Source organism: Salvelinus alpinus, chromosome 5 (assembly GCF_045679555.1).
Source record: "Salvelinus alpinus chromosome 5, SLU_Salpinus.1, whole genome shotgun sequence".
NCBI classification, from domain to species: Eukaryota; Metazoa; Chordata; class Actinopteri; order Salmoniformes; family Salmonidae; genus Salvelinus; species Salvelinus alpinus.
In genome coordinates, this window is record NC_092090.1 from 46,021,801 (window position 1) to 46,045,849 (window position 24,049).

The following is a 24,049-nucleotide window of genomic DNA, read 5'->3' on the forward strand; positions in this document are numbered from 1 at the left end:
AGTATTTCTGTAGGAGGGGATGTGGGTTGTTTACCAGAACCATTTGCCATGAATAAACCCACAAAGATGTGATAAAAATAAAAGGAAGCAAAAATATCCGTAGAAAAATCATTATTTCCATCCAATGTTACCACTAGGTCCAAGCTCTCAAGAGCAGGAGGTCAGTCTTGAAGATCCTGTGCACAGTATTCTGTACTGTGAACATGACTGCCCCCAATGACATTGTATTGTTCAAATTACTGAATACAAAATGTTCCAGGATTATAAACAACTGGCAGGATATGTTGCTGTTATGCAATCAATTAATGCATTATTTATAAGACAAATTCTCTTAATTCTCATACTGTAAAATAGCAAGAGACTGACAAGGTTTCAAACGAGTCATAACAGCTCACCATGTAAAATAACCACTTCTTACCAGCACAGTGGATGGAAGAAAAATGTATATCGTCTTTCACCCTTGAGAATAAAAAAAGAAAAATGTATTGTTTTAGGTTTTACATTTTTATTTGTTTATGATCAACATATATTTTCTAGGATCTTTGGTGTTCCCGCAGCACTTAGTTGCACATCGACTACTGTAATATACTGCATTTGACCCTTTAAAGTAGATTGAAAACCCTTCAAATCACAATCTCCTACAAAAAAAAAACAGGTCCACTGAAGACACTTCCTTGTTAAGTTCACGTACACTCAGCAGATCACATACTGATAAATGTGAGAAAAAGACACTATGGTGAGTCAGTGACAACAGAACAAATACACTCGTGACCTTTAGGATTTTCCATAAAGTCATTGTTTAGGAAACTCATTTTATAAACACATTTCTGACTTACAAATGTATAAAAAAAATAAACAGATTTGATCCAAAATTCAATCATATCCAGAAGGTCACATACATTTTTATTCTGAAGCACAAACATGTGAATATCACCTGTACGAAAATATTGGAGTGTAATGTCTTTACAATGATTTTGTGATGATCTGTGAACAGTTGTGAAGTTTGATTATTGTTGTGTGGTCAGTGTAAAGCAGTATAACTAAATATGTTGAGTATGTAATGTGAATACATATTGCCCTTAAATTGCACAGAAAATAAAAACCCTGGAAGTCTCAAAACGTCCTTGGCTGTGGAAAGTGATCGGCAGAAAAACTGGAGAACTGTATGTGGATATTTCTACTGTATATACTGTAGTTACACTATTTAACTATGGTCTTGATTGAATCGACACACAAGCTGCTGATTGTTGTATGTTGGTGAACTGAGTAATAACGAGCACAGATAGAAGGTGAAAGCTGAAACAGATGAGCTCATCTACTAACACAATGCTGTATGAGCATCAAGGTGGCCAAATCCAACGCTGCCGTTTCGCTCGCTGTTTTTCTCCCACTTTAAAACCCAGCAGGACTGGAACCCACAGGGATCAGCGTTCAGCTCTACTGCTCCATTTCTCTCCATCTCACCCAACAGTCACCACGAAGCCTCTAAGCTCCTGCCTTCCGTTTAAAACCCATCCTTTCCATTATCCTCCTGACCAACAGGACACTATAAATGCAGTCATTCATATCCTCTTCAAATACAACAGAAAACAGTCAATTCCACAAGTTCAAAAACCAAAAACAACAATAACATGAAATGAGTGTGCTCAAAAAGAAATAATAGGGGGGGAAACAAAAGAAAAGTGTGTCAGCTGTCTGCTCCAGTTTCCAAAGGGGAGGGGGATCTTTTCAGGAGCAGAGAGTCTGACAGATCTGGGTTAGCCTGAACCATTCTGATGCCTGATGGGTCTCTTGGTTTGTCTGTGGCAAACACTGTATCCTATTCCACCCCTTCTACTCCTACCCAGATCACGCCGATATCCCAACCCAAGCACTGTAAATAAGCCTCCGGTCTTCTGCTCTTTCCAAGGGTCGACGGAAGTTGTCGTAAACTGATTATTTTTGTAGAAATTCAGAAGGGTATTGTGTCTCATGGCATACGCTAACATTAAACCTCATGAATGCTCAAACAACAAGCATATATTTGTCCAAATCTAATTTCACTCAGACTCTGACGCTATGAGGGGTAATCTAGTATTTACCATAACCTTACAGGAGTCATTACAAGCCATAATGGGACCCCTTAATTGAGGACAAATTAAAATGAAGATCGGCATTGTACAAGTGAATGGTCAGTCATACAGTATAGGAAAACACTGGGAAGATTAAACAATTTCACAATAGGATAAACAATGAACAACAAAATGTATTTATCTCTATGACAATGAAAAATTCTGAAGATTTTTGAAGTAAGATCAGCATATGAACCGACAAATGGTGCATTGATCTCCTAGAAGTAATCTGAACAACAGTGACGGACAGTTGCTGCAGCAAGGATCACATGACTATTGCAACTGGTGAGTTCATATGAAAAAAATAGGATCAACCTTACGTTATTGCTTAAGTTGACATATCTTCTTCTAGAACCGTTATCTTTAAAACAGAAATAAACTCAACAGATACAATCACAATATACTTTTGAGAGAGCGATAAGCACTGCCAGTTGGCTGGACCAACAGCGGCTGAGAAACAAAAACCTCTTCGTAACGCAATACCTTTTCACACTGAAAGATCAAAAAAGTAACCCACTCACCATGGAGCTGCAGTAAGCTGTTCCAAATTCATTAATTCAACAGTTTATTTCACTGTCAAAACCCACCACCTTGTTAGGAAAACAACAAATAAAACGTACATTGTTTTTTGATGCAGATTACTGCTGATTGGCAAACCAATTTGAAAAAGGACTAAGACCTGACAAAGCTGTTTGAAGGACAAAGTCCATTCAACCTAGAGAGCTTTGCCCCTGTGGTGACTCGGAATGCTATGCGAATCATCACCCCTGTGCGTCTCCAACTGCCTCTCTGTCACAACAACACAACCCTCAAGGCACCGGGGCGGCTAGTGGGAGGGAAACTGGCCATTTTAAAGAGAGCCTTCTGGATGTACAACACATTATATAGTATCTCCTTTTTTCAAATTCCAGTTAGCCTTAGATGACTGGGCTCAACATACCACAGTGGATCTAGAGAAGGAATCCTACTGTATAAAAAAGTCATGGGATGACAGTTTGACAGCGTAGAAGAGTTTCAAAATGCTTCACTTCAAATACTTGGCACAGCATTTGGGTGTTTTCAAGACAAGGTCGGGAAGTTATGAGGCTGCGGATCTAGGGCTCATGATGTAAATGCCGGTAGCACATGTGTACTGTACCCTGTTATTATTTAATCAACCTTTTAAATACATAAGTAATCATGATGAATGTTAGTTTTCTTTTATGGAACAGATGAACCATTGTTGCACACACATCCAACTGCATACTGTACACCTGATACAAACATTACACTGGGGAGGAAAGGGTAATGGAATTATCTGGCAACTCTCTGGTAGCAACATCTTGTAATGCTACTCGGTTTGGCTTAATATACGACAAATCTCGAATATCGGCAATATTTTCCGTCAACGATATGGTTGAGATATTGTGACGCACTAGACCAGTGGTTCCCAAACTTTTTATAGTCCCGTACCCCTTCAAACATTCAACCTCCAGCTGCGTACCCCCTCTAGCACCAGGGTCAGCGCATTCTCAAATGTTGTGTTTTGCCATCATTGTAAGCCTGCCACACACACACACTATACAATACATTTATTAAACATAAGAATGAGTGTGAGTTTGTGTCACAACACGGCTCGTGGGAAGTGACAAAGAGCTCTTATAGAACCAGGGCAAATAATAATAATCAATAATTTTGCTCTTTATTTAGCCATCTTACATATAAAACCTTATTTGTTCATCAAAAATTGTTAAGAACTCACCACAGGTTAATGAGAAGGGTGTGCTTGAAAGGCTGCACATAACTCTGCAATGCTGGATTGTATTGGAGAGTCTCAATCTTAAATAATTTTCCACACACAGTTTGTGCCTGTATTTAGTATTCATGCTAGTGAGGGCCGAGAATCCATTCTCACATAGGTACGTGGTTGCAAAGGGCACCAGTGTCTTAACAGCGCAATTTGCAAAGGCAAGAAACTCTTGAGTACAGCTCTATCCAGAAATCTGGCAGTGACTTCTGATTAAATAACATTTTCACAGAAGCACTTGTTGCAATTTCGATGAGGCTCTCTTGTTCAGATATCGGTAAGTGGACTGGAGGCAGGGCATGAAAGGGATAACGAATCCAGTTGTTTGTGTCGTCCGTTCCGGGAAAGTACCTGCGTAATTGCGCACCCAGCTCACTCAGGTGCTTCGCTATATCACATTTGACATTGTCCGTAAGCTTGAGTTCATTTGCACAAAAAATCATACAGTGATGGAAAGACTTGTGTATTGTCCTTGTTAATGCAGACAGAAAAGAGCTCAAACTTCTTAATCATAGCCTCCATTTTGTCCTGCACATTGAATATAGTTGCGGAGAGTCCCTGTAATCCTAGATTCAGATCATTCCTTTTGAGAAAAAACATCACCCAGATAGGCCAGTCGTGTGAGAATCTCGTCATCATGCAAACGTTCAGACAAGTGGAAATTATGGTCAGTAAAGAAAAATGTAAGCTCGTCTCTGAATTCAAAAAAACTTGTCAATACTTTGCCCCTTGATAACCAGCGCACTTCTGTATGTTGTAAAGCGTGACATGGTCGCTGCCCATATCATTGCATAATGCAGAAAATACACGAGAGTTCAGGGGTCTTGCTTTAACAAAGTTAACCATTTTCACTAGTGTCCAAAACGTCTTTCAAACAGTCAGGCATTCCCTTGGCAGCAAGAGCCTACCGATGGATGCTGCAGTGTACCCAAGTGGCGTCGGGAGCAACTGCTTGCACACGCGTTACCATTCCACTATGTCTACCTGTCATGGCTTTTGCTACATCAGTACAGATACCAACACATCTTGACCACCAAAGTCCATTTGATGTCACAAAGCTGTCCAGTACTTTAAAAACATATCCTCTCATGTTGTCCTGGTTTCCAGTGGTTTGCAGAAGAGGATGTCTTCCTTAATTGACCCCCCATAAACGTAACGGACATATACCAGGAGCTGTGCCAGGCCCGCCACGTCTGTTGACTCATCCAGCTGTAAGGCATATAATTCACTGGCTTGTATGCGAAGCAGTAATTGCTTCAAAACAATGCCATGTCACTGATGCGTTGTGAAACAGTGTTGTTTGATGAAGTCATTGTCTGTAGAGTTTTTTTTAGCCTTTTCCCCCAGCATTGTACCAGCCATATCCACGGCAGCAGGAAGAATTAAGTCCTCCACAATAGTATGGGGCTTGCCTGTCCTAGCCACTCGGTAGCTCACAATATAAGACGCTTCTAGACCCTTCTTATTAATGTACCTGTTGCTTTTATACATGTCTTACTACTTGAACGTCGTCTTTATTCTCGCTCAAAAAACTCCCGTGGCTTATTCTTCAAATGGTCATGTTTCGTTTCTAAATGTCTGCGCAAGAGTGAAGGTTTCCCGCGAGAGATTAATGGTTAACGTGATTGGATGTTAATAATTTGACTAGGCTACCTGTATTTGACATTGTGTTGTTATTTCGCTGTACACTAGATGGTTTAATTGTATTTTTGTGAATACGTGAAACGAGGCTACTCAGTGAAACGAGGCTACTCAAGTGAGGAAAAAAACTCACCCAAATGTATAGCTCTGTTGGAAAATATAAATGTACTGTTTGAAAATGTGAGAAAATGTTGAAATAAAGAAATTATTAGGCGTTCCCCCGACGGCATTGTGCGTACCCCCCAGGGTTACCACCAGTTTATCAGTTAGGCAGTATCAATGTGTTCAAAAGAAGTCTAAATGAGAAGGTGATTATGATATCATAAATAAGCAAAAAAATAAGTCTGGAATTATTTTGTCATTAACAGCGCACCGCGATAATATCGCTCATATTTGGAGTAGCATATTGTGGAATTGGTCTCCCTAAATTCAACTCTGTAATGTAATTCTGCTCTCCTATGTAGTACAAGAGATTCATAGTTATCTTGGGTCAACTACATCGTTGCAAACCACTAATCCACCATGACGACTAGAATGAAACGTTTTGTAACGACCAAGGGTGACATAGAACATCTCTCTCACACACAATAAATATAACTTATAGACAGAATCATCCAGTTTCACAATCAAATTGTACCAATGTGATTGGTTAATAAAATGTGCTTCTACTATACCAGCATCTTGCTAATCGTGAGCAAGGGGCAGAGTCTTAACACGTTTTGAAGAACGTTGCAATTTGATCATGGAATTTGGTCCCAGGTGGCATTCGAAAACCACCGATCTGAACCCCTGATTGTAAAAGAGTCATTCAGGTCCACCTCTTTCCAATGGAATGGTCAAACTGTAGCTTTGGATTCTTGCTCTCAATTAGGCAATGACAAAAGTCTGAAAGTGGTCAGGGCACGCAAAGGAACACCACATCCAAGAAAAAGACCGAGCCTAATCCTAGGTTGAAGATCTCATCCAGCCTACTATTGGATAGAAAACTGAACAGGCAATGGAGGAGTGGGATGAAGTTTTAAGTGCCTAATTTCATTGTCGGGATTCGAAAGCCTCCAGAAAAACCAGTAGTCAATGTAATAAGGCTAGACGGAGGAGAGTCTTCTAGGTAGAGATCAGATGGGTATGGAAAGCACATTACCATCTATCGACTGTAGGGGTCTCCATGGTAACTGGCGCTGAAGTTGTTGTCAAGAGGGGAGACAACAGGGGACAGGGTTGAAGAAGAGGAGGAGGAAGCAGAGGGCAAGTGTAGATCTAGATCATCGACAAGTCCCACACCCTCAAACGCATCGTCTGTGTCCATAGGGGCCCCATCGGCCCCCTCCTCCACCCCAATGGGCCCCTGAGGGCTGAGATGAGAAGAGACTGTGATGTACTGGGAGGGGAGAGGTGCTACTGTTCGGCTGTGAGCCCCAGAGGGCTCTAACAGGAAGCCTGAGCTCTCGCCCAGCTGCATGCTGTGGTGGGTCAGAATACGGGAGGTGGGCTCTGTGAACGACAGAGTGCCGCGGTGGGACGGAGAGACGGACGTCCAACCACCTCCACCAAGACCCTGACCCCTGCCCTGAGTGTCTCTGCCCCCATCCTGAGCCTCTGTCCCAGTCTGGGAGCCGCGGTGGATGCGGTGGCTAACGATGATGTTGTTACCGAAGCTACCCATGGAGGCCATGGTGGTGCTCTGCTCCCTCTGGACCACGGCCGTCATACCACCCTCGGCAATCAGCCTGCGGAGCCGAGACACGGCGTCCTCCCCACTGCCCTGATCTTGAGATTCCCCTGGGGAGAGGAGGAAAAGACACGGAGAGCTTTGTAAAACATACAGTAGAAACAGTTTCAATAGGTTGTAGTTGGTCACTTGGTTCCATTCATTTCCTCAATGTTGGATTTACTTCGCAATGTTCTACTTGCTCAACATGTTGTTTGCGCCTAATTACAATACACACATGAAAAACGAAAACAATTTCTACTTCTACACAGATGCATGTCCTCTGCATGGCGGTTGAGAAACTCCCTCCATAAATGTAACCAGACAGTATAAACTATTTGAGGGAAGGTGGAAGTGGCAAGCATGACGTGATCGAAGTGGGCCTCTTCTCTGCGATTTGGCATGGCACGGTGATATCTGCGTTAGCCGTAGCGCTAGCCCTAATGAAGCCAACATTACCTGACAGGGGAAGAATATAGTTACTTACAAGGCTGGCTAAATGTCTTAGTGTCCAACTAGACTGGATTAAGCCACTCCTAAAACAGCATGACCAGTCTGCTCTAGCATCCAGCCCCTACTATAATAACGCATACTGTAATCATATTACTCAGGCAGCTGCTGTTGGTATAGAGTTCAACTTATCCCAATCACCTATTGATAGGAAATCAAATATTATTTTACGAGCCTAAAAAAACATATTAAGCAACATCTCGGAGGAAGTGCAGCCAAATAAATCTTTGAAACTAGACAGCTGTGTACTGTGACATCAGTGAAGTATGAACATGGTGCAACATCTACCTGTCAAGTACACATGGTTATTTGTCATTGCCACAACATGATTGGCTGTTTATACCCGTAAATACATTTTTTATATTAGTCTACAGGCAAAATAAAATGTATATGAAGATCACTGAGGGAACGTCAGCGGCCTAAATGTTTTGCAATCGCACTTAATGTGATGCGGAGAATGAAAATGAGAGTCAGTAGGCGGCCTCTAGCGATGCATGGAGAAGCCAGACTGACAGATCAGAGTACTGTGTGTTATCTGTCAGTCATGAACTCTCCTGGGACTCCGCAAAGAAATTCATAATGTAATTTGTGTCAAAAACAAAGCCACAGTCAGAAGCACACAGAGGGAAAAAAAACAAGGGCAGTACTGTAAGGTGGAAACACTGCAACTTAAGCATCCAAAACTTCAGGCATTCAGGATATGAACATGATACTTAAAAAAAACAAACATTATTGTACTTATGGCTGTCCCTTCTACTGAAAACAGGAGGTATCTGCATTGCTGTTTTTGTCAGGCACTTAAATGGTTGGAGAATGAAATGTGTCAATTTGGAAGAGTAAACATGTTGTATGCTGTTGTTCTTCATTTGAATTGGGCTCCAAGCAACCATAAAAGTTTATGAACAACGGTAGTATACCGTTAATCAGCAGAATACCACTGGGTGTGCCAGCAGGACAGTGGCCCTGGCAGTTCCATTATTCTTATGGATGAGGCTACTACTGTACATTGGTAAAACATTCAAAAGAGCTACTGTTTACTATGTACAATATCATAATCACCACCTTTATTTTTCACACCATGTTTGCTGGCAACAGTCACATCCACTCCACAGTTTATGGCTACTGTATTCAATACACAAATGACGATAATTTGTGGTCTATAGATCATATGTGCGTGCGCGGGTCGACAACCAGGCTGTAATAACCCCAGCCATTATAATGCTCTGCTGCCCCTACAACGGAGAGGCCATTAATAGGATTAATGAAGGGGGGAATATGAGGAAGGAGGCCTCCCCCCCCCCCATTTCCTCTAACCCAGAGATAAGGAGACAGTGAGTACTGGTAATCTCCTCAGACAAGGACCAAACTCATTTATCACAGCCAACCACTCCCGTGGACTGACTTGTCTTGCTAATGATGGTGGTGGTGGAATGGTGTTGAGATCATAGATATAGAACTGAGATGACCTCATGATGTGAGTTTTCTTTGGCTCACCTGGAGCTACATTATGTCTCCTATTTGTCAGCTATTTTTCTCTCAGGCAAAGATTGTCTTGACTTAACACTATTTTGTGGCATATAAAATGATCCCACAAATGCCAGTCAAATTGAGATGTCTATTTACACTGAGAATCAGGTGTGGAGGAGGAGAGCTGGATGAGGTTACCTGGGTTAGCCAAGGTGGTGCTGGCCTCTGTGAAGGCCTCGGCTGACTCGCCATCCTCCTGCAGTGTGTGCGGAGGCGTCTCAGGCACCATTTCTGTGCTGCTGCCTGGATGAAGGTCCCTTATGTGTCCAACGACTTGGGGAGGGAGAAAATAAAACACAGCACATGTTGAGACCTTGTTCACTGGGAGAGAAGATGCAATTATGCAATTTTATACACTTTAGAAAACATGCGTGACTTAGTGACACCAACAGAATCGTATGTTCATCATGTAAGAGAAAAACCACATCCAGTCAGATTACAACTGTTTACCCAGGTAAACATTCAAACTCATTAAAATCCTCCAAAAAACAAGCTCGTTGTGAATTAAGGGAATTCTTCAAGGTGATCTGTACCAAAAAAACATACCTCAAAGAGATACTGTAGATCGGTACTGAGTGTAGTACTCTGTACAATGATATATTTGTAGAAATATAGATTTACTCTGAGTAAATAGAATTTAGGAGAAACCTGTGCTATGTTGAACCATATCCCTCAAACACGCTTCCTAAAGAAATGTTTAGTCTCAGTGAGGGGGAGAGGAATCGGATTAGTGCAGTATTTTGTTGCTCCATCTGCGAGGTGGAGAGATGAAAGCCTGCATTGGGTGGCTGCCGTCTCCCGGTGAGGAGAGTGGGTGAGGAGTGTGTGTAAAAAAAAGAAAAGAATTAAGCTAAAAATGTCCCTCGTATGTAAAATTGGACTAGTAAAATGTTCTCACACCTCCAAAATCATGGATATCTGATTGTGACATCAAAAGGTGAATATTGGCATGACTATTGTCACCTCTAGATCCAATCAAACCAGAGACTGACAAGGCTAGGGGATTATACTGAAACTCGTATGGCATCAGGGAATTGGATATAAGACCTGTCAGTGGGTGGCATTCTATCTGACTGTTTGACACCACAAGGCCAGAGGCTGCGTGAGTAGCACTCTCTGTGTCAGTCACCTGTCCACCTGCAAACTGAACTGCAGAACCTTTTTAGAGTGGAGGTTTTCCCACAGTAGCTTGACAGACACAAATCCATTTAAGGTTTTTGCCTTAGAAGTGATGTTTTCAGTGATGGATTCCACCCATATATCTTAATGACGCTTCCTCTTAATAAGTAGATGACAGACAAGCCTTGGTTGGTTAACCACAAAGAAATAAACAATGTACATGACAAAAACTGTACGGGGAAGTTTCAGATCTAAGATGATTCCCATTCAAACCATAAAAATGTCAAATCCCTCACCCCACACATGTATAACCTGTGTTTTCAATAAACAAAGTTTCCAGTCATTAAACTGGAGGGGTTTCTTGAGGACCCTGATAGTAAATGCTAAGTCCTGGGCGTCCTCTATTGCTACTGTTGATTAGTCAAATATCTAGTCTATTCTCCATATCCCCATCGAACAGCGGGAGGCTCCATTTAAATCATCTTTACGTGGAGTAAGAGAGCGTCTCCTTTATTGCTCTGCCCTGTGTCATCTCCCAAGCGTTGCGCATAAATACCGAAGGTGTTGAGGGAAAGTTGCCTCCATAGGTACATCAGAGGACAAGCGCCGAGCATTTCCTATAGTGTCTCTGGCTCTCCTATCGCTCTCCGTGGGATCAATTATAATTTGGCCTAATAATGCAACTCAGGTGCTTTAGCTTTATCACCGTCCTGCCAAATTGAGGGCGGCTGATTTACGTGACCCCAGCGGGAAATTAGGGCTCTCCGAGGTGTGTCGCTGCCTTAATGAAAGCATGTGGGAAGTGTCACCTTGTATTTAACACTCTCCTCTACACAAAACGCAGGGTGTCTGGCTGGCTGGAGGGGACTCAACTCAAACAGAAGATTGGCTAAAGTCACTTTGCCAGGTGGGGGGGTGTAACAGAGGTGCTGGTTGGATTATTTTTTGGGGGATCCTTCAATACAGCGGGCTTTCGGGAATACGATAAATCAGAATTACTTAACTAAAATGACACATTAGGCCTTACACAAAAGTGAAAGTAATACACTAGGCAAGAGTCATGCCGAGTGTTCTTTGAGCCAGGTGTTATTTGAAGCACAAAGGCTCGAGTGCCAAGGCATAAATACTGTAGGTGTGCAGTGACTCTATAATCATAAAATGCGATCATCTTCTCACAACAGTGCCGCTAATCCATTTCAAATGAACACGTCGAGCAATGTTTGAATACAACTTGCTGAACACGAGTTGAGCCTGAGGAGTGTGCCGTTATGAATTCAATGCGATGTGCGGAGGCGCGTTCCCAATGCCTGCTCGCTCTCCCAACGGCAACACTCCATCAGCCATGCGCTGGAGAGGGCAGCTGAAGAGTCACTTAAGGCATCACAGCCATGGAGATGCTGATTAGTCAAACCAGCCAGCCCACAGTATGTGGATGGATGATTCAGATCCGAATGATACGTAAAAATAACTTCCCTTTGCACCATTGTATAACAGCGCAAACAGGCAAATGCAATTGCAAAGTTGTCCATTTGTTGGGACTATTTATGATGTAATGATTTTGACATACAGTTAATTTCCACCCACAGCAAATATTATTATGATGAATAAATTCAGGTTTTAAATCATTAAAAGCCTTTTCTATGTGATGAGTAATATTAGGCATCCTGATAGTGGTGTTTCGTACCTCCATCATTTTAGAGGAAAATTGGCAAATACACAACTTGCATACAATACGTCCATCTACCATTCTGAAAACTGCTTGGATAATAAACTCAGCAATAAAAGAAATGCCCCTTTTTCAGTACCCTGTCTTTAAAAGATAATTCATAAAAATCCAAATAAACCCTTTACAATGAAGATCTGTGAAGTTAACAACTGTTTCCCATGCTTGTTCAATGAACCATAAACAATTAATGAACACGCACCTGTGGAACGGTTGTTAAGACACTAACAGCTTACAGACGGTAGGCAATTAAGGTCACAGTTATGAAAACTTAGGACACTAAAGAGGCATTTCTACTGACTCAGAAAAACACCAAACGAATGATGCCCAGGGTCGCTGATCATCTGCGTGAAAGTGCCTTAAGCATGCTGCAAGGAGGCATGAGGACTGCAGATGTGGCCGGGGCAATAAATTGCAATGTCCGTACTGTGAGACGCCTAAGACAGTGCTACAGGGAGACAGGACGGACAGCTGATCGTCCTCATAGTGGCAGACCACGTGTAACAACACCTGCACAGGATCAGTACAGCCGAACATCACACCTGCCGGACAGGTACAGGATGGCAACAACAACTGACCGAGTTACACCAGGAACGAACAGTCCCTCCATCAGTGCTCAGACTCTCAGCCTATTGCGGACAGAGGCTGGACTTAGGGCTTGTAGGTCTGTTGTAAGGCAGGTCCTTACCAGACATCATCACCAACAACATCGCCTATGGGCACAAACCCAACGTCGCTGGACCAGACAGGACTGGCAAAAAGTACTCTTTACTGACGAGTTGCGGTTCTGTCTCACCAGGGGTGAGCGTTACACCCAGGCCTATACTCTGGAGCGGGATCGATTTGGAGGTGGAGGGTCCGCCATGGTCTGGGGCGGTGTGTCACAGCATCATCGGACTGAGCTTGTCATTGCAGGCAATCTCTGTGCGTTAGAGGGAAGACATCCTCCTCCCTCATGTGGTACCCTTCCTGCAGGCTCATCCTGACATGACAATGCCACCAGCCATACTGCTCGTTCTGTGCGTGATTTCCTGCAAGACAGGAATGTCAGTATTCTGGCATGGCCAGCGAAGAGCCCGGATCTCAATCCCATTGAGCACGTCTGGGACCTGTGGGATTGGAGGGTGAGGGCTAGGGCCATTCCCCTCAGAAATGTCTAGGAACTTGCAGGTGCCTTGGTGGAAGAGTGGGGTAACATCTCACAGCAAGAACTGGCAAATCTGGTGCAGTCCATGAGGAGATGCACTACTGTACTTAATGCAGCTGGTGGCCACACCAGATACTGACTATTACATTATTATTTTGACCCCCCCCTTTGTTCAGGGACACATTATGCCATTTATGTTAGTCACATGTCTGTGGAACTTACTTCAGTTTATGTCTCAGTTGTTGAATCTTATGTTCATTCAAATATTAACACATGTTAAATTTGCTGAAAATAAAACAGTTGACAGTGAGAGGACGTTTCTTTTTTTGCTGAGTTTATATATCAGATAATATGAGATATTATGAAACCTAACTTCAGGTTTGAGGAAGGGAGTAGATATCATGTAAGATTCTCTTAGTGTTTCACCTCCTTCAGTGTTTCTTATATATTTGGGCTTCCGAGTGGCGCAGCGGTCTAAGGCACTGCAACCCAGTGCAGTCCCTGGTTCGAATCCAGGCTGTATCACATCCGGCCGTGATTGGGAGTCCCATAGGGCGGCACACAATTGGTCCAGCGTCGTCCGGGTTTGGCTGGGGTAGGCTGTCATTGTAAATAAGAATTTGTTCTTAACTGACTTGCCTAGTTCAATAAAAGGTTAAATAAAGGTAAAAAAATGGATTAAAAAAATATATATATAAGAGTCAAGTCTTTTTTATGGGAAGGACAACACTCCACTTCAAGAAATAGGCACATTTTCACTGGAGAGTAGTGGAGTCTGAGCAGTCAACTTTTGAAGGGTGGCGGGTTGGAGTCAAAGCAATCAACCTTTATTACCATCTAACTCTTGGACACCTGTCATAGAATCCTCTCATAGCTCAACCTGTATGACGAGGACCATGGCAGAACACACACACACACGGTCAGAACTGGTTTCAAGTGAGGTACAGTTAGTACACTCCTACATACAGTACAGTGGATCTCTATCCCCTTGCTATGCTATATAATCATTATACCAGTCATTGGTTCATTAACAACAACAATAGGGGAGTAGAAACAGAGATAAATGTTAAGTGCCGGATATGATTGGATGAAAGGTGAAAGGGCCTTGAGAGCTCGTTTTCGATTTCTCGCCAGGTGTTTATTGTTTCAATCATTCATTTGTAATTAGTATAATGGAGTTGTGCTAATGCTCTCGCAACATAATGTATTGTGTACAACATTCCAGCTGAGACAAAATGGACTCTGGTGCTCTGTTTGTGGATATTGACTTCTATAAAATTGAGTCTAAACCCCTTTAGATAGAACCGTACAAAGCCCAGAGACACAAAAGTGCACTATGCAGGTCTCATTTTCTCTGATAGCACTCACGTTCCCAGATGTGCCACTAGGAAACATGAAGATAAAGTAATGAAAATTATATTTCAGTGCCCCAAGAGAGACGGGTTTTGGATGAGACCCAATATCACAACATCTATTTCTGTGATCTGTTACTAAGACAGTTAATGCAGAGATAGGGGGTAATTGGTATTGCTATATTACCACTGGGACAACAGACAAGTAATGATCCACTTCACCTGACTTAGGAACCAAGGGCAATTAAGAGGTTTGTGTCTTAAAAGGGCAATTTCACTTATTTTTCCCCCTTTTTTTTCTTTTCTACCTCACATTGATTATCTCCAGCACCACCCCAACATGTGTGAAAATGCCGCCTTTCTGTTTTGTAGTAAAGAGAGGAAGTATACATGTTTCCAATGACATCATTGATGTGCATCATGTGAATTTAACCAATTATGAGAAGGCATTGCCTACTAATTGGTTGATGATGTCATTGGAAACACACCATCTTCCTCTATCTTTTTTTACCCCAAAATATAGAAACGCCATTTTCACATACAGTATGTTGATGTTGGGGTGGTGCTGGAGATTATGAATATGAAGTTGAAAAATTGTGAAATGTACCTCTAACTAAACAAGTATTTGCTTCCTGTTGCCAGGTACTGTATAAGCCTTTAGTGCATGCCTTTGAGGTCTTTTTTTCTGCTCTGTATGGAATGAGGTCAAGGAGGTTGTTCAGACTGATTGCAATTAGGTTAAGTCTTAAATGCCAAATGAAAAGGATTCCATAAAAAGTTAATTAAATTATGACGCTACTAATTTGCCAGGTTGTATTTCCTGACGGCAACAAGGAACAAATTCCCCATTAATGAAAAAAAACAGCCATTGTAGAAATACTGTTGTGTTGTGCAGTAAAATGGAACCCGATTTCCACAGTTCACTCGTTCAATTAATGAAAGTATCATCCTGAAAATTTGTAAATTACTCATTTGTGAAAGTCCTTACAATATGCCTGAGGGGAGCCTTGGGCTCTCTGCATATTGTGTTAAGAATATTAAATAGTTCTGGGATTCATTTGATGGCGATTTAACCAGACTTACCCGTTAAGACATTACATAGTTGAACAGCTCAGTATTATGAAAACGATGTACAGTGCCTTCGGGAAAGTATTCAGACACCTTGACTTTTCCCACATTTTATTAGGTTACAGCCTTATTCTAAACATTTTCCTCAATCCACCCACCCACAACACCCCATAATGACAAAGCAAAAATAGTTTTTTCGATTTTTTTGCTAATTCATTTAAAATACTAAACTGAAATATCACATTTACATAAGTATTCAGACCCATTATTCAGTACTTTGTTAAAGCACCTTTGGCAGCGATTACAGCCTCGAATTCTTGGTTATGACGCTACAAGTTTGGCAGACCTGTATTTGGGGAGTTTCTCCCATTCTTCTCTGCAGATCCTCTCAAGCTCTGTCAGGTTGGATGGGGAGCGTCGCTGCACAGCTATTTCCAGAGATGTCCGATGGGGATCAAGTCCGGGCTCTGGCTGGGCCACTCAAGGACATTCAGAGACTTGTCACGAAGCCACTCCTGCGTTGTCTTGGCTGTGTGCTTAGGGTCGTAGACCTGTAGGAAGGTGAACCTTCACTCGAGTCTGAGGTCCTGTGCACTCTGGAGCAAGTTTTCATCAAGGATCTCTGTACTTTGCTCCGTTCATCTTTGCCTCAAATCTGACTAGTCTCCCAGCCGCTGAAACACACCCCCACAGCATGACGCTTGCCACCACCATACTTCACAGTAGGGATGGTGCCAGGTTTCCTCCAGACGTGATGCTTGGCATTCAGGCCAAAGAGTTCAAACTTGGTTTCATCAGACCAGAGAATCTTATTTCTCATGGTCTGAGAGTCTTTAGATGCCTTTTGTCAAACTCCAAGCGGGCTGTCATATGCCTTTTACTGAGGAGTGGCTTCCGTCTGGCCACTCTACCATAAAGGCCTGATTGGTGGAGTGCTGCAGAGATGGCTGTCCTTCTGGAAGGTTCTCCCATCTCCACAGAAAAACTCTAGAGCTCTGTCTGAGTGACCATCGGGTTCTTGGACACCTCCCTGACCAAGGCCCTACTCCCCCAATTGCTCAGTTTGGCCGGGTGACCAGCTCTTGGGAAGAGTCTTGGTGGTTCCAAACTTCTTCAATTTAAGAATGATGGAGGCCACTGTGTTTTTTGGGGACCTTCAATGCTGCATACATTTTTTTGGTACCCTTCCCCAGATCTATGCCTCGATACAATCCTGTCTCGGAGCTCTACGGACAATTCCTTCAACCTCATGGTTTGGTTTTTGCTCTGACATGCACTGCCAACCATGGGACCTTATATAGACAGGTGTGTACCATTCTAAATCATGTACAATCAATTGAATTTACCACAGGTGGACTCCAAGTTGTAGAAACATCTCAAGGATGATCAATGGAAAAAGGGTGCACCTGAGCTCAATTTCCCGATCATAGCAAAGGGTCTGAATACTTATGTAAATAAAGTGTTTCTGTTTTTTCTATTTGTATAAATTAGCAAAACATTTGAAAAGCCTGTTTTGACTTCGTCATTATGGGGTATTGTGTGTAGATTGCTGAGGATTTTTATTTATTTAATCCATTTTAGAGTAAGTCTAAAGTAACAAAATGTGTATAAAGTCAAAGGGTCTGAATACTTTCCAAAGGCATTGTAGATCTAGTAGATAGGGTAAATACTGGAGGGATTGGGGGAGAGAGCGATAGGTATAGATATAGGTAGATGTACTGTCTGTTGCTTGGGAGGCCCGGGAGGTGCTGGGAACCTGTGGCTCTCGGTCAGTCTGTGTTTCGGCATTCTGAAGCTGTAGGACGGGTGTCTGTGTGCCTTGTGAGGTCACAACGGGGGTAGGGTGACGGGGCTGGAGACCGATGGCGTTCATAAGTCCCATGTCCCTTTCAGACCTCAAGGGGGCCCTGCTGCTCCTGCAAAACACAGCCACATGGTAAATGTTGATAAAGGCCATATGGATGTAAGTGTGTGTGTATGAGACTAGCGTTGGCATTGCATTTAGTTGAAAATAAACATATTGTTGTGAGCAAAAGGGGAGAGTCCAATGTCAACACACAGAACTAGCGTGTAAACACAGTTCAGAGAATGCCTGCTAGACAGAAGACTTTCATATCTCCATTGAAGAAAAAAATAAAAACTCTACTTGCACACCCCCCCTTCTCTGAAAGCCACATATATCTAACTAGTGTTCTCACACACACCATCCTCAAAGGCCTGCCCCAGCCAATTCTCACCCTGGTCGCTCTCCATCGCGGCTCCCACCGGTACCACTGCCTCGATTGTTGTTGACAGCAAATATGGGCTCACTGTGCTCAGCGGGGCCGTCTCCGTCTGACTGGGCATCTCTAGAGGGGAGAGATGAAGTAGAGAGAGAGAGAGAGGGAGAGAAAGAAACAAAGAGAAGAAAAGAGAGAGGGACATTGTACAATGAGTCATTACTGTCATGTTGTTGCTCATGTTTCATCATTTGGTCATATTTGTATGTTAAATCAGAGAACTAAAAATGTTAAGTTACAATGTTCCACTCGTCATGTCAGACCTATACAGCAGGATATGCTAAAGCTTTCAATAAGTTACAGTATTTCAAATCAATCAAAAAAGGATGTATAGTACAAGCAGATCCCTCACAATGGTCCCCAGCACTAAGATGACAAATCTGTAGTACTGCTTCATTGCGTCATAGCTCAAAAAATGATACAATGTTGACTGAGGGAGGTTGTCAGTCCTGGATGCATCCACAATTATGATTTAATCTCATAAAAAATCAATTCAGGGCAGGCACTCCGGCTATCTTCGGGTAGAGTATAAATACAATAATTGCAGTGGAACAGTTGAGATCGTTTTCATAATACTGCTCTGGTCTGTGAATCTTACCAATAAGCGTCTGTTCAATTGGTGTTGAACCATAAAATAACCTGAAGACCTTCAATTCATCTCGAAAACATTCCTGTCCAGCAGGATTGGATTAAATCTTATGAAGCAGAGACAGAACGGCACTGGAGTTCCATGGTTGCCATGGCACCTAGAGGTAGCCTTGGTATTTTAATCCTGCAAAATCCATCATTATTTGTTAAGTGTTTAAGTGCATTGTTTTTAACAGATCCAAGATCAAATCAAATTTTATTTGTCACATGCGCCGAATACAACAGGTGTAGGCCTTAGTGACATGCTCACTTACGAGCGCCTAACCAACAATGCAGTTTAAAAAAAATATGGATAAGAATAAGAGATAAAAGTAACAAGTAATTAAAGAGAAGCGTTTCCTTTTTTTGATAGCTTATCAAGTATAGAACATAAGAATCTCGTTTTTTTTTATCATCAACGTTAAATTAGTTAACATATTTGGCTAGAACTTGCAAATTGTTTGGATTCAAATACCAGCCTAACTAGATCTGTCTAGATCCTCATCTCCTCGACCAAAGGCTGGATGAAAAAATTCTGAAAATGGCAGCAACCTTCATTTACTTTACAGAAGAAATCCTCAGAAGAACAGGCTCTTTCAATACGGGCTCCTACGGACAACATGGTGAGGACGACGAGGCGGTAGGAGACTAATTAACAAACTAAAGTCAATTGTATGCACTCACAATGAGAGTACAGGAGTTAGGTGATAAAGGGCCTGGCCATTTCTGCAGTCTGACCCTCAGGCAAATTACGTCACCCATTCCAAGTCAATACATACAGAGAGTGGACCAACCAAAATGCAATGAAAGTGTCTCCACCAATGCCTTCAGACGTCGTGCACTCTACAATCCTTAACAAGTCGCCTCTTTTGTATGACTTTATCTCAGACAATGATGTTGACATGATCTGCATCACTGAAAAATGTCACAAAGTGGGGGACTTTTACAATGTAAATGCTTCAGTGCCGCCTGGATATAAATACATTGAAAAAGGCACACAGCCACGGCTGTGGTGGAGACCTTACTGTTTTATAAAGAGTGCTTTATTTTAGTGCCTTGCTTTTAAAATGTAAACAACCAACTCCTCTCACTTGTTATCCTGGGTTACAGCCCCCAATCCCCTCCTGACAAGCAGTATTTTAATTCCTGAGTTTTGTGAACTAATAACCTCTGTATGCTCCACCCTCTCCAACACAGTCATTTCGGGTGACTTTAAAATCCATGTTGACTCACCCAAGTGCTCTATGGCTGTTGACTTCCTCAACTTGCAGGACTGTCTAAACCATGTGCAACATGTAAATGTTCCCCACCCACCACCGTCAACACACAATACATTATCACTAGAGATGCCCCTGCCTCTGACTTGGATGTCCTCGAACTTGGTATATCTGACCACAAGCCTGTGACACGGTCTGAATGCTCCCACTCCGCTCCACTGCCCAAATGGGGGCCATTCAATTCTGCAATTTAAGGAAACTTAACACATCCCTCTTCCTGGAACACATCCAGCCCACTTTTGAGTCTGATGCAAGTGAGCGACCCTCGACGACGTGGTCAACCTGTACAACAGCACTCTGAGTAATACCCTGAACATCATTGCTCCCGTAACTTCCCAACACTCTTCACCCTGGTTCACTGATGAACTGCGCAGAACGAAGACTCATGACCTTAAGCTTGAGAGGCGTTGGGAGGAAGGACGACTTCACTACCCATCTACAGGCCTACAAAGACCACCAAAGCAAGCTATTCTGCTGCCCTAAAAGCAGCACGATCAGCCTTCTACGCCACCATGATTGACAACGAGGCTAACCTCAGAATCCTGTTCTCAACCATCAACCACCTTAAAACGCATGCCCTCCTGCAGCCTTATCTGAACAGTGCAATCAGAACGTTTAATATGGGCCTTAACACGTTTCTACAGACTGTCTTTCTTATAGTCCTACCCTGGAAAGTCCTTTTAGCACCTAGCCTACTACTGCTATTTCCTGCCTTGATTCTAAATGTATGATATTTTTATTGTATTTAAAAAAAAATCTTTGCCTATGTAGATCTGTGATAACACAGTAATGAAAAGCACTACATGTGTTATTACTACTATAAACTCGATTGAAAGACATTCTCCGATTCTTTTGTATAATTGTTATCCATTAGTTCTGAAAGTAGCGCTCACGAGCCAAAAGTGGTCGCGAAAATGGCGGACATTGCACTCTCTTGCTTTGCTGTGAGGGAATCTTGCTAGCTGACACTCAAATAGCGAGGGGCTGAAGCGCATTGGCTAGAACTCGAATTGCTAAGGGGCTGGCCCACGTAGGGGAAAATGTAGGGAAAAGGGCACAGCAGTTTCCAGAAAAACAGTCGCTTTCAAAATAAAAATTGGGATTGTGTGGCTAATTTAGGTAAAACAGTAGTTCTGCTCGTATGAACTACACATTGACACATTCAGCCCTAAACGGGAGGTTTAAAAAAACACTTAGTCGTCGGCCAAAGTTGCAGAGCATGTCTTTAAGTCACACCCAAATAGTAATGTGGCCTGAGTGTTGGGAGAATGCAAGCCGCTCCGTAAACCAAGGTTACATTGAATAGCTAGAGATAGTCAAGCAGTTGGTTTCTGTGAAGACCGCACCATTCAAATGTGTCCATCAGCTACATCTTAGAAGGAAACGAGCAAAATAAGTTTCTATGTTCCATTAATCCCCGGCATCAGTGGACAGGCAGCAGAGTCAGCGAATCAGCAGCCTGTGAGAGACACTGATAAATCATGTACACTTAACGACCCTTCCGCTACAACCGTTTATCAAAATAAGTGCGATACAGGGAAATGAGATGCTTGATAAGAAACTGAGCCATGGCACTCTTTTTGGGGTAGTTACCATGGATTTAGGAAAACTGCTGGCAGGCATTAAACTGGGAAGATATTCATTTCAATAGCACAAAAGTGGATATCTTATAAGGACTGTTCTCACGCCGGTGGGTAGATAAACAGTATGTGTATATTTCCAAAGACCATATTCTGGTGTGTAAGCCAGTGCAGTTAATGGACTCGTGTGCTGAAAAGAAAAATGGATGAGAGAGAAGGAGAAAGAGGGGATATTTTTTTTCACTCACTCCCTCAGGCAAAAATAATATAATCTGAGAGACAAATTGAATGCATGACACTTAAATCGCTGGAACGGCGGCCCCTGACATGCTACTGCTTTCAAATCCTGTCAGATTGTCTGCTTTACCTTGGCTCTTTACAGTAAGCACACCAGGCAGAAGAAGAGACCTGCTCAAATCCCCAAAGGAGGAAGACAATCCATGTCGTCTCTCATTTGCATGAATCCGACACTGATGCTTCTTCAGCGTGGCTGATGGCAGGGAGTAAGGGTTGCTGGCATCAATACTTCAGGTGCCACCTACTGCTGATGTTCCCTTGAGCAAGGAACTTATACCCCCTAAACTGCTCACCGGGCACTGCGGCTGCCCTCTGCTCCAGCCTCTCCAACCTAAAGTGTGTTTGTGTGTACGTGTAAATCCAGGGGCGGGTGTTAAAATTGAGCTCTGCAAATATCACCAGGATGATTAAACAGACACATGCATAAGTTATGCATCTCTTATTTTGACTCAAACCTGTGTCTGAGCCAGAAATTGGATATGGGCACTGCTTGCTTATTCATCACAGTCTTGGATAATATGTAGCAGATGAGGTTCATTAGCAAGTACAGTACCACATCCAGCTGTAGTGAGTGCAGATTTGCTAGAAACTCCTTAAAGCACTTAGAATAACACTAAGAACTGGAATAGAGACAGTTTGGACAGAGATGTTTGGGACTAGAATGCGCCAGAGCTGAAGCATCAACTGTTTTGCCAAAGGTCTTAAAATGCCTCCATAAAAGGGATAATGAGAGCTCTTCCAAAAGGGCTCCTTTACCCAGCAGTCTCTGGGTGACTGGCCTGTTCTCCTCCAGCTGTTCCAAACTCCGGCGGGCACAGAACCACTCCACCTCATTACAGTTAGAGGCTTTTATGGGATATCAATGTGTGTGTGATGATGATGATGATGATACACATACAGTACTATAGGAGAGAGAAGGTGCTGGATATCATGAGTGTGCATCTGGTTTACAAGTCCCTACATTTTCTGCTTCAAATGTAAGAAAGCCACTGTGTAAAGTGAGAAGCAGGAGTGGGATAATCAATTTCAGGATAGATTTCCTCAGGTAACTGTACATGTGAAACCCTGGTTCCAGTTAACCTGACATAGACCCTGTACTAACTAGCAAGGAATTGCTTGCTTCGAGGCATGTAACATTGAAACATGCATGAGAGCATCAGCTGGTCCGGATGATTGTGTGTTCACGCTCTCCGCAGCCGATGTGAGTAAGACCTTTAAACAAACAGGTCAACATTCACAAGGCCGCTGGGGCAGACGGATTACCAGGACGTGTACTCCGAGCATGCACTGACCAACTGGCAAGTGTCTTCACTGACATTTTCAACCTCACCCTGTCTGAGTCTGTAATACCAACATGTTTCAAGCAGACCACCATAGCCCCTGTGCCCAAGAACACTAAGGTAACCTGCCTAAATGACTACCGACCCGAAGCACTCACGTCTGTAGCTATGAAATGCTTTGAAAGGCTGGTCATGGCTCACATCACCACCATCATCCCTGGAAACCTTAGAGCCATTCCAATTTGCATACCGCACCAACAGATCTACAGATGATGCAATCTCTATTGCACTCCACACTGCCCTTTCCCACCTGGACAAAAGGAACACTTATGTGAGAATGCTATTCATTGACTACAGCGCAGCGTTCAACACCATAGTGCCCTCAAAGCTCATCACCAAGCTAAGGACCCTGGGACTCAAGACCTCCCTCTGCAACTGGATCCTAGACTTCCTGACGGGACGCCCCCGGGTGGTAAGGGTAGGTAACAACACATCCGCCACTCTGATCCTCAACACGGGGGCCCCTCAGGGCTGCGTGCTCAGTCCCGTCCTGTACTCCCTGTTCACTCATGACTGCACGGCCAGGCACAACTCAAACACATTCATTAAGTTTGCCGTTGACAACAGTGGTAGGCCGGCCTGATCACCAACAACGATGAGACAGCCTATAGGGAGGAGGTCAGAGACCTGACCGTGTGGTGCAAGGACAACAACCTCTCCCTCAATGTGATCAAGACAAAGGAGATGATTGTGGACTACAGGAAAAGGAGGATCGAGCACGCCCCCATTCTCATCGATGGGGCTGTAGTGGAGCGGGTTGAGAGCTTCATGTTCCTTGGTGTCCACATCACCAACAAACTAACATGATCCAAACACATCAAGACACTCGTGAAGAGGGCACGACAAAACCTATTCCCCCTCAGGAGACTGAAAAGATATGGCATGGGTCCTCAGATCCTCAAAAGGTTCTACGGCTGCACCATCAAGAGCATCCTGACTGGTTGCATCACTGCCTGG

The 24,049-nt window shown here is 43.1% G+C and overlaps 1 protein-coding gene across 2 annotated transcripts in view; it reads right to left on the reverse strand.

Annotated features, from left to right (window-relative positions):
- Positions 1–483: 483 nt before the first annotated feature.
- Positions 484–24,049, reverse strand: part of ambra1a (autophagy/beclin-1 regulator 1a) — a 103,275-nt gene continuing 79,709 nt past the window's right edge. For both annotated transcript variants that reach the window (XM_071402091.1, XM_071402090.1), the window contains exons 16-19: positions 17,930–18,040; positions 17,412–17,608; positions 9,422–9,556; positions 484–7,317 (exon numbers count right to left, since the gene is read on the reverse strand). In XM_071402091.1, the coding sequence (XP_071258192.1) occupies positions 6,683–7,317; positions 9,422–9,556; positions 17,412–17,608; positions 17,930–18,040 (1,078 nt within the window). In that variant the 3' untranslated portion in view covers positions 484–6,682. The remainder of the gene's footprint in view (positions 7,318–9,421; positions 9,557–17,411; positions 17,609–17,929; positions 18,041–24,049) is intronic.